Here is a 12,178-nt window from a genome sequence, read left to right as displayed (position 1 = left end):
CAGTTCTACATTTGCAATTGCAAGGTAAATTGGAAACTCTGCTATAACTCTTATTTGCTTCATATGACAATCAGATTTAAAATAAACATATTTTCCGATGCCTCTCACTGTATTGTAAACATTGGAAGACATGTCAAAAGACTTTAGGAAGACTGTAGGAAAACTCAACTGAAACTTGTATATGTGTCCCTGTGGTACCCCTGAACATTTCCTAAATTGTGTTTTCCATGTGTGGTTTTTAGCTCTAAGACTTACGAGGCATGAGCAGTCAGCTCCAACTCTGGGAGATATGATAGAACAAGTCCTGCCAGGTAAATAACCAAATTAACTCTGGTTTCAATGCAAGAAAACAGACGTTTTGTGTGGGGATTGAGGGAATCCATGAAGCAAAAATAGAATTCCTGGATGTACTTAAAAGGGGGAAGAGTCAGAAAACTGAAAGGAAGATGCACACAGATGTTAGAGTAACATTTTAAGTTCAACATGAAAGAACTGCTCTTACACTGCATACATTAGTGAGTTCAGTTTATAATGAACTGCAGGACAAGTTTTTTGTACTTTAAAACAATAATCATATCAGTATGTAGTGCATCAGTATACAGAGAGCTATACTGACACAGGGATAGAGAAATTCTTCCTGTAAAACTTTATTTACTCAGGCTGTTGTAGAGGCACCTTAAATTCATCCCCCAGAATTTACTTGGAGTATTTACCACCCAGCTAACTTCTTCCAATCCTGAAAGTTTTACAGTTCTTTGGAGCTACTGCAACATGATAGCTACAAAATAGAGGTTTTAAGTGGCTTACATACATTACTTGTTTAACAGAATTTGTGCTGAAGCTATATTTCTTAATGTGGATAACGGGATGAGACTAGGAAGGTTTCCATTTATGGTAATATTCCTGCTTCTTTGTCCTGACCTTTGACCTTGTCTGGCCAATGTTTTGACACCCAGGATTGCTTGCTTCTGCTTTCTGCCTGGGTCTCACATTACTCCTTCATTGTTCATTGGCAAGTGATGTTCGTATCACATAATTCAGTTTAAGCCTCAGCCTCCTGCACCACCTCACCTTGTTTTTGTGAAATCCACCAAATGTACTAAAGAGGTGGGGGTTTGTATGAATTTCCATAATCGAGAGAAATATTCATGTTCAAGCAATTTAAAATAATCAATTAAATAATGTTAAATAATATTAAATCCTTACCCCTCTCTATTCTGAGTGTAACATCTGAATAAAAAATAAATATATATGTACAGTATTTACTTCCTACCTCAAACAGAATTAATATGAGATGAAAGTTAATTGGCTTCTGTATGGTGGTAAATACAAATCAACTCATATACCTATAAGAATTATTTTCTATTATATTAAATACTTTTATATACTTTGTAATAAACGGAGATGCTGTTCAAGCATGACATTTGTGCTTTTGTAGCGAAAACAATACAATAAATACAATACAATAAATACAATAGAGACCATTTTAAATGTTTACCCCTCAGTGTGAATCAAACCAAATCTACAGTATTTAAGGACCTAAAGAATGGCAGGTAATCACTGATGTTCTCCTCTGTAACCGCACACTGGCTCTGTACACTGACAGTTTAGCCCCTCTCCTAGGCCAGAGCACTCCTGAAGATGACACCATGATCAAGGACCCACTGCCAGAGGATGCTGGGATAGACCACCAGACCGTGCATCAGCTGATCATGGTGCTGATGAAGTTCATGGCAAAGGACAAGAGCAGCGCTGAAGCAGACATCAGCAGTGCCAAGGCCTTCAACACTGTAAAAAGGCACCTGTATGTGCTGCTGGGCTATGACCAGCAAGAGGGCTGCTTCATGATTGCACCACAGAAGATGAGGACCTCCACTTGCTTCAATGCCTTCATTGCTGGCATTGCCCAGGTGAGGGGTAGTGGTGCTTCACCAAGCCTTTAAGAATCTGATTTGCAAGGGCTCATTGTATTTGATTGTCATCAGTTCGTCTTTACTGCAGATTACAAACTGTCAGCTAATTATTCCTGGATAATTACATGCAAAGAAAGGGTATCAAAGTCAAACCTTATTGTTTTCAAAACAGAATTTGGCACTCATCCTAAATTAATCTTTTCGTGTGTAAAAGAAAATGTATTTTGAAGATGGTTTCCACTTATGGAAAAATGTGCATTTAAATGGTATCTTCAATGTAGGACACAAAGGTGAACTGTTAAGAGCTTTTTTTTTCAGAAATCACAGATCTTTAATCCCATAATTCAATTAATGGGCAGATGATCCGATTATGCTTTAGTTGATTTTGTTTGGAAAAATTTCTTTGAGTCCCTGTCTTCTTTAGCTAAGCACTACAATATGTCACAAATCTTTAAATGCTCACACTATCTGCTCCATTTCCTTATTAATATTAAGATTGTGTGCTGTTTGTAAGATTCATTATGATATGGACATCATGTTCTGATTCCTAAAAAATATCATATCCCAAGTCTGTGTTAGGCAAAGTCAAAGTGCTCTGCAGCACTTTTCAATTACTCAGCTGGATGAAGGCCATGCAGTTGAGCCAAGTCTTAGCCAAGATGGTGCCTACTCTCACTTCATCACAGAGAAATTTCAACCTGATTTGATAAATGGTTCAGAAGTTATACAGGTTCATGGCTCAAGGTTTTATTTAGAACCTCAGAACAATAAAATTGTTTTTTCCTGGAATCTATTTGAGTTAGAAATACAGTTCAGATGTAGTTTCGTTCAAACCTACATCATCATATTTTGTGATTAAATGACCTTTCATTTTAATGCCATCCAAAGCAATTGAACTCTAACTTTGACAAGCATTAAATTCTGACCTCTAGTGAGAACAAAGATGAGCTTGCCATTGAAATTGTAATTTATTTCTAGACACTGTATTACTTTCTCACAAGTTGAAAGGCTTTGAGTGTTCAATGAGCAGATACCTCTGCGCAATTACTGTGCACTTCAGTAAGTTGCAGTTGTGCTTGTTCCAGTTGTTGCTCATTGAGGGCCCTGGGGAAACTGAAGTACTAACTTGTTGGCTTTTCCAGGTGATGGACTATAACATCAGCTTGGGGAAGCAGCTCCTGCCCTTGGTGGTGCAGGTCTTGAAGTACTGCACCTGTCCCCAGCTGCGCCACTACTTCCAGCAGCCCCCACGCTGCTCCCTCTGGGCCCTCAAACCCCACATCCGACAGATGTGGCTGAAAGCCCTGCTTGTGGTTCTCTACAAGGTGTGGACAGCTGTGTACAGTATAGGCAGTTTTTGTTTTTTGGGGGGGAGATTTCTGAGGGAGGTAGAGAGGCAGGGTTCTGCATTTAATAATAATTGTTTACAATTATATCGAGATTTAGTGAAGAGTCCACGCCAAATGCTTTTCTGTCAATGGGGACTCCGCTACATTCACAACACATCAGCTATCAGTGGGGAGGAGAATGGAGTAATAAAGCCAGTTCATAGACAGGTATTATTAGGTCATGATAGGTAATGATAGGTACAGCGGGTTAACAACCCTATTCTTTTTGAGAAACATCCTGGGACATTTAATGACCACAGAGAGTTTGGACCTCGGTTTACATCTCAGTTTTACATTCAAAGGATGACACCTTTTTTATGGTATAGAGTGTTTTAGACTAGGATGGGCCATTTGGACCCACACAGCCCCTGCGTGTCCACTAACACCTCTTCCAGCAGCAACCTTAGCTTTTTCCCAGAAAGTCTCTCATCCAGGTTCACATCTGTTTAGCTTCTGTGTATTGCCATATGTGAGTTGCGGGGTGATATAGCTGTTGGCTATAAGTAAGAACCTGAAGATTACACAGTATAACACATTGTCAGTATCAGACAAAACCAAACCAATAATACTTCAGGAGTATAGTTTGAGTGCTGGGGAACTAAAAGAAGTTAAAGATCATAGTGAGGTATCTATCTAGCTTTGCAGAGATAGTGTGTCTGCAGCCTTTATTTTAAGCACCAGAACCTGACAGGATGGTAAGAAGTGAAGTCTTTCCAACAGCATTCATAAAAGGAGATAGTCATTAAGGCCTGTGCAAATATTGCAGTTGTTTTTATTAAAAAATTGTTTCTAATGATCCAATTAGTTTGATCAGTCAAAATTCCCCCACTTTTGCCCTGGTTGGTCTCTTTGCCTCAGATAAAAGTGAGGGTGGTCATTGATTTTCTCAATGTAATAAAATGTTTTCATTCTGTCTTTCTACTTCTCAATGGCAGTACCCCTACAGAGACATGGACGTCAGTAAAATAGTGCTTCATCTGATCCATATAACAATCAACACTCTGAATGCGCAGTATCACAGCTGTAAGCCCCACGCCACTGCTGGTCCTCTCTACAGCGATAACAGCAACATCAGCCGATACAGTGAGAAAGAGAAAGGTAATCCAATGAAAAGGGCGTAGGAGAAAAGTGGATAGTGACAGCTTTGCATAACCAGCTGAGGCAGAACTAGACAGGGCAAAAGAAAGAAAGTCAAGGCTAAAGGCCTTCAACTGTAGAAAAGTGATTTATTACAATAGATCAATAAAGTATTAAAGTACATGGGTGGCATACTGGTGCAGTAGTTACCATTGTTGCTTTGCAGTGAATGTCCTCTGGGTTCATCCTGGGGTGCACTTTGTGTGTGGAGTTTGAATGTTCCTCCCACAGTGCAAAGACTTACTAGTAAGTTAGTTAATTTATGGGAAAATTGGCCCTGGTGTGAGTGTGTATTTATGTTTGTATCTGTGTGTCTGCCCTGTGATGGACTGGCATCCCCTCCAGGGTATATCCTACCTTGTGCCCATTGCTTGCCACAATAGCCTCTGGCTCCCTTGTGATCCTGGATAATGCAGAATATTATTGTATGGATGAAAGTACATTTGGAAACATACAGATAGGTCACTATTGATAGTATACAAAAGACCCAACACAAAACATTATCTTGAAATTTAAAAGATGAAATGATTTGTGGAGAAACGGTTTGAAAAGTTTGAATGTTTCTATGCAGGCCTGAGGCACATTGAAAAGAGGCACATTGCAAAGAAATCATAGCAGAGGACATAAAAACAAATGTTTCATTATACTGTATTATTGTGAGTCACAGAATCCATGTGAAATCATGTGACCAAGAGTTGACAGTTATCACATTTATTTGAAGTTATGTGAATTTTAATAGCTTGTTTGAACATCCTATCACCACCATCATGACCAAAGTTCTCATAGAAGAAAAGGGCAGCACAGTACCACAGTGACTTAGTACTGCTGTGTCACAGCTCTTGGGTTCTGGTTTCAAGTCTGCCTTGAGAGTCTTTGGTGTGTCCACATGGGCTTCCTCCTTCTGCTCTGGTTTTCTTCCACCTCCTAAAGACATGCTCTTGAGTGTGTGGTGACAGCACATTGCAGAAAGTTGCTGTTAAGCCTAGTCTTTGTTCCTTTTACAGAGGAGGACAGCGTGTTTGATGAGTCTGACATACACGATACCCCAACTGGTGCCTGTAACAAGGAATCACAAACCTTCTTTGCAAGGCTCAAGAGAATTGGAGGAAGCAAGTCTGTGAAATACCAACCTGTGGAAATGAATGCTCAAAAAAGTAGGAACAGACTCTTTTAATAATCACAGTAAACTTTCTTGATTATTTATTTGGACCAGTTTCATAATCAGAGGTGTACAACAGAGTTTTAGTGCATGGGAAAAGTGAAAACAATATACATTTTCTGTCAGAAATCTAGCTCATGATTTCTGTATTTCCAAATGTAAAAAGCAATTAATTAATGGATGTTAAAAGAACATTATGAACATATTGTTCTTAAGGGAGTTATGGCATGGTTGATGGATAGATAAAAGACAACCATTCTTCAGTTTTGAGTGTATCACAAATGGAAATAGATGGTTTAATGAAAAATACCATGTTCTTTAATATTTTATGTGATACAATATATTCCTGTGCATTATCTACATTATCTATTATCTTTGAATTGACACAGATAACTCAATTTTATTTATGAGTTATTTAAGTAATTGTTTTTAGTCTGTGGACAGTTTTATTTGGGACAAAAAAATACTTTACACAATCTTTTAGTACTGCCATTTGCACCAGAGAGTATGTCATTGCATTTACCATAAATTGTGCTTTTTGATCAGGTTGTACCAGATAATGTATAATAGATGTACAGTATAAGAAAGTGTAAGCAATAGTACAATCATTAAGTCATGAAGTTATAGTAACAAACAATTAGTAAAACACTGTGAAGCTGTGAAAACTAGAAACTGTGAAGAAAACAACAATGATTAGTGGATGCAGTGTTGGGATCACATTCTTTCAATACTAGAATCCATCTTGTTCAAAGTAAACCAACTTGGTTCTTAATGGCACAATTTCTGTGCACTAATTTGACAGAAAAGACATTGTAAAGCTTTCAAAAGCCATTTGGCTTAAGTAGAGTGGAGGAAATGTATATTTCTGGGAGATATGTGTAGATATGACTGTTTTACAATTGTAAACTAATTTAAACTCATTTGTGTACATCACCACAAACATACGTCTCTCTTTGTTAGGTGAAATTGAACTGTCTGAATACAGAGAAGCTAGTGCACTGCAGGACAGTATATTGCGTTGTGTGAGGGAGGAAAGCATCAAGAAGAAGAGACTCCAAGCCATGAAGCAGAAGTCCCTTGATATTGGGAATGCAGATTCTATTCTCTTCAATCTTGATGAGCACCGGAGAAAATCCTGCATTGACCGTTGTGATATGGACAAGCATGGTGTTCCCTCCTCGGCTTGCAACACCCAGCGTGTTGAACACTACAACAGGACCTGCAATGAGGCATCTAGCAAAAATGGAGCAAGTGAACCCCCTGAGAGACAGGTCCCAAGGGACGGTCTGCCAGAGAAGAGACCGGTTATTCCTGAGGTCAGGCTGAGCTGCATGGAGACATTTGAGGACAGGCCCGACTCTCCAGTGGGGCCACTAAAAGAGGACACAGACCTCATAGACCTCTCCTCAGATTCTGCATCAGTCCCTGAGAAGCACTCCATCCTTTCTACCTCTGATAGTGATTCCCTCGTCTTTGAGCACTTGCCTCCTCTGCGGATAGTGGAAAGTGATGAAGAATTCGACATGCAGAATCCTTCAGAAGTCAGACCCAAGGGGAAACTCCCCATGTCTCCTTCCACCACTAATACTATGAGCTTCAGCCCTGTTGTTCAGTTAAGTGTGGAGGACTGCTCCAAAGAACTCAAAGCCAAGGAGGTCAAGGACAGCCCAGTATGCCCCACTGATATGAAAACCTCCATAACTCCTCCCCTGGCTGTGCTTGACTGCAGGGATCTCATCCAACCTGAAGGGGTCAAAGACATGTCCCCAGAGAGCCCCATGACCTTAAAACAAAAGAGAGACCTGCTCAAGAAGACTCCAGCCGTCCCTGAGACTTCTCTGGATGACACTTGCGAGATTCACCTCGAAGAAATGAAACTTGGTGGAGGAAGTATCATTAGCCCTTCTTCCAAAACAGTCTTTCTGAATATTCCTGATGAGACAGAGGTCCTCACCTCCCATGAGGATGAGTCAGACTGTGAGAGGACAAGTGACCCTAAACCTGAAGATGAGAATGAGGAGACGGAATTTAAAATACAGATTGTGCCCCGACAGCGGAAACAGAGGAAAATCGCTGTCAGTGCCATCCAGAGGGAATACCTTGACATCTCTTTCAACATTCTGGACAAGCTGGGAGATCAACAGGGAGAGTCAGGTAAGAACTGAAGTTGTGGAGATTGTGAAAGAAGGGCTGCTTAGAGAGGAACGCGGGTGCAAAATTCTGCTGATGGACTTTGTGGTTCTTGGTTTTTATGGCACTTTTAGTAGTAATCATGAAAAGAAGGACACCTCTAAAAATGGAGATGTTGCATCTCATATTTCATCTGATGTTCTATAGCTATCTGAAAAATTACATATTTTAATGAAAGACCAATGGATGAAGAAGAAAGGGTGAGAGACACAATACATTAATGAAGAGTTCTGTTTTCTACAATTTATCTGATGAATATCATACTCGTACAACATTATAGATTATTTGCAACTGTAACACACTGTGCACCATTAAACATTTTGTCATTTGGTATTTTGTCTTCAGCACAGCAAGGAAAATGTCTTGCTGCTTACAGGTTTTTTTTTACATCGTAGCAATGGAATAGTGTCACTACTAGTATTCCATTCACACAAACTTGGAATAAATATAACCATTAACAAGCTTATACTGTATACTGTTATTTCTTTCTCTGTATTATGATTGATTACATTTGTATGTACAGTATGTTTGTAGTGCTTTCGCTAGAAAAGTTGGCAGTGGCCTTCACAGAACTATGGTCACATCAAGAGAAAGAGGAATATTCCGCTACCTAAGTGTTATTCACAGCAAATGGATAAAGCCACAATTCAGGCTCACTGCTGAACAAGCTCCTTATGCTCAGTATTGACCTACTTGTCCTCTAATGAAGTGTAGAAAGCTGATTTAGTAACAGAATGAGGCAGCAGGAATGCAGAAATGTGACTCTGATAGCAAGATATATTCTATCATTTTGCACTGTGAGGCAAAGATGTGTTTCAAAAAGAGACTGGACTAGTTGGAATGACAACCATGAGGCAGACCCAGTGCAATGTGTGCTTATTAATTGGTTTGGCAAATACAGTAGATACAGTAAGTCTTGCAAACAAAACCTTTAAGGATTTCTTTTAAGTAAAGCTGTCAAACTTAAGTGACAGACCTGTATATATTTAATATGTTGTGTTTCACACATCTTTTCGATTTTAGGAAATTAGTTTGTGCATTTTCATTTCTTGTGATATTGTGATTATCACAATCAAAGATTTGTACTTTGCAGTTAGCTCTGTCCAGGGTGCAACTGTTATCTCTTATTGACTTTAACAGCACCTACAAATATATGTATTTCTTTTTCTATCTAATATTTAAAATTGTGTGGTCTCTGCACACTGCTAGCTTATCCTAGGAGAGTGATTATGTCAGTCGTTTTAATTGTGTTATGTGTTCTTCTCAGTTCATTGAGTTTATTAACTGTGATGGCCAGATAACAAACCAAGTTGCTGTACAAAAAACATGTTATGGCCACTTATGCTATAAATTTGTGAGTTTAGCAAAACTCCCAACAACTAAAAATTATTATTTGATATTTATATTAAACAGGACTAAATGCACTCTGTACCTACAGTAAATGCACATTAAAAATTCTTTAAACAGTTTATGTGAAAACATACCTTAAAGCTACTACCAAATGTACTGTTTATTTAAAAGCACATTGCTTTATGAAAAATCAGAAAAACAGATTTAAGTAGATGCGAAAAATGTGGATATTTACAGTATGAGTGCTTACCATTTTGGAACCTAAAACACATCAGCATTTAGAAAAACAAATAGGATCTTATCTGGGGCTTAGCATGCTCTTTGCTGAAATGCTCCATCTCCAAAGCAATCTTTTTACTCAGATCTCTTTATCCTTAAAAAAAGCAATTAAAAGGGAGGCCTAGACATACTGTAACTGCTTCAAAAAAGCTATAAAGTGCAACATTTTTTAATTAACTGTGACAAATTGATCATTTGGTGCCGTCTGCGATATTAACTTTAGCCTGCCCCCACCTGTGAGGTAATGAGCTTTGCTAATGTACCCGTCACTCACCAAAATTGCTTTACAGATCAGAAAGGTCTCTCAACTCTGGAAATGCCACGAGAATCTGCGTCGGCTCCAACTCTCGAAGCTGTAATCCCAGAAACAAGCAGCCACTCTTCAATATCAAGTAGGATCTGAATGCTTATTTCTTCTTTAAAGAGACGCTATGCACATTTCAGCTAAAAGCATAGTTTTATAGCATTTTCACTAGAGGCTTTATTTGCACTTATAGAAGTAGGTCTGGCCTAGTTGGTTTTTTAGAAAATCGAAACAATGTCTTCTTGCTTTCTACTGAATGCTCTTTATAAGTTCTACAGTCTTAGCACTTGTACATTAGTAGTGGCTTCCTTAATGCATACTGTATATATTTTTGTGAAATCTTACAGTTTTTACAATATATTGGATTCTTCTGAGTAAATACACTGGGGGTATATGATTGGTATAAGCAAAGGGTAAAGCAGAGGTTCATTAACTTAGATATTGGCAAATATATAGGCATTATGGATACAGGCATTGCATTAGGGAAATGAATTGCATTTACAATGAAATGTTGAAAGGGAGAGAACAGCACAGAGCTAGAAACAAATGAACAAAATGCAGGCAGCATAATTTGACAATTATTAATGCATCAAAAATGTTGGATTGTAGCATAAATGTTTAACAGGAAAATGCTGTGTGGGAAAAAAAACAACAACAAAGGTATATGATGAAAACTGCAGTGTGCAATATGAAAATATCAATTGTACAATGTCAAGAGAAGACCAGGGTCTCTAACTTACTGTATCTGACTCATCCCAATCCTGGCCTAACATCATGGAAGGTTCCAGAAACTCTAAACATCCTTGTCTTGGTGAAGTAAATTGTAGTGGCCTATGCATATGTTACACATAGGATATGTGTGACTGGAACTATTTTGTGTGACAAAAGGATACTTTCCAATTTCACTCATTAAAAATAACTTAAAAAATCATAACATTATAATGTGTCAATGTCAGCTGGCAACACTCCTGGTGTCTGGTGATGGTGGACAGACAGATCCCACATGCCCTCGTGACTGCATGTTATGACGTCCCTGCAAGCATTCTTTCTTTCAATGAGCTCTGCAGTCTTATTCAAACCACCGAACCAGTGTGTTCCTCACAAGTACCTATTGTTGTAAATGTGCAATATTACAAGCACATATTTTTGATCACGCAAGTGTTGTCAGACTCCCTGTCCTTAGAACACAGCAAAAATGGGAAATTGGTAATTTGCTATACAATGACTATGTTGTGCTCATCAATCAAGACATCTTCAGAATTCAGAATAGTCTGAGGAAAGACAAAGTGGTATATAGATTTAGCACAGAAGAGATACAAGACATTGGTAAAACCCGCTGACTGGAATGTTGCTAATGTAGTGACCATCCATATCAAGGCTGACAAATACAAGAAGTTAAAGGCCAAGGCGTCATCTATTGCATTCCAATTCTATCACATGCGAGGTTATGGAAAAAATAATAAATAAAAATTAATGAAAAATCAAAATAAACAACTTAGCTAGAGAATTATTTGTTTTGGATTCTAGGGTATAGTCAATATGGATTTAGGAATACAGCAGTAAATCTGAACTAACATGCTAGTGGTCTTTAAACAAGCAACCACAGTAATGGATATAAACAGAGCATATGATACTGTATATTCAGATTTTCAAAAAGCTTTAGATAATCTTCCTCATAGAAGATTATTTCTGAAATTGCAGGTGGTAGGTAATGCATGTATTTGAATTTTGAATTGGTTAACGGGTAGAAGAGAATCCAAGTAAGTAGAGAATGCTCAATTTGAGGTGATTTCAAATTGCAGTGTAGGATAACTCAGGTATCTGCATTGGGACTACTGTTCTTCCAATTTATGTCCATGATGTAGATTCTTTCCTCTCTTCCTTCCTTAAAATTTGCAGCTGGTACCAAAAAAAAAAAAAGATGAGCAAATACTATACAACACGAAGGGCTGCATGGAGCCTGGGAAGACTATCTTAACTAATGTTTCAAAAAACAGTTGGGCTACATTTTTTAATCAAACAGATACTACAAAAAGTGCTAACATGTTCTACATTTATATTTTTAAATGCTCTAATTTTACCTTCCTCATGTTTGTTAGTATCACATAATCAAAATATATGTTGCATTTCTAAAGTTCCTCAATTAAATTTTGAAAATGGAAATCATAACGAGGTTTAAATAAATGTTCAACTAGGTATACTGTGTTCCTCTTAGCATACAGTATATGATTAGTAAAATTAAGAATTCTTTCTTGAGCAATGAAAAGATTCTTGCTTAACTTAATTGGAGTAGTCCTTTTCTCTTCACCTCTATAAATGAACACACTATTCAGTCAAACCATTACAAACATACAGTAGTACAAATATCCTCCCTAAAGTTTAGACTTTCTTTTGTGTAGTTGAATACAGCCTTTGATTTAATCTGGGTTTCAGTCTTGAAAAAGCTACTTGTGATGGT

General features: G+C 38.0%; 1 protein-coding gene across 5 annotated transcripts in view; it reads left to right on the top strand.

Moving 5' to 3' along the window:
* The window catches only part of unc79 (unc-79 homolog, NALCN channel complex subunit), an 83,195-nt gene that overhangs the window by 45,602 nt on the left and 25,415 nt on the right, over positions 1-12,178 (top strand). For 3 of the 5 annotated variants that reach the window (XM_088648582.1, XM_088648586.1, XM_088648585.1), the window contains 7 exons: positions 243-311; positions 1,624-1,910; positions 3,056-3,238; positions 4,237-4,399; positions 5,443-5,592; positions 6,558-7,751; positions 9,707-9,808. In XM_088648582.1, coding sequence (XP_088504708.1) covers positions 243-311; positions 1,624-1,910; positions 3,056-3,238; positions 4,237-4,399; positions 5,443-5,592; positions 6,558-7,751; positions 9,707-9,808 — 2,148 coding nt within the window. The remainder of the gene's footprint in view (positions 1-242; positions 312-1,623; positions 1,911-3,055; positions 3,239-4,236; positions 4,400-5,442; positions 5,593-6,557; positions 7,752-9,706; positions 9,809-12,178) is intronic. The other 2 variants (XM_088648583.1, XM_088648584.1) reach the window with 2 other exon arrangements.

This window comes from Lepisosteus platostomus, chromosome 10, assembly GCF_059453375.1.
Source record: "Lepisosteus platostomus isolate fLepPlt1 chromosome 10, fLepPlt1.hap1, whole genome shotgun sequence".
NCBI lineage: Eukaryota > Metazoa > Chordata > Actinopteri > Semionotiformes > Lepisosteidae > Lepisosteus > Lepisosteus platostomus.
This window is presented reverse-complemented; position numbering and strand designations above follow the sequence as displayed.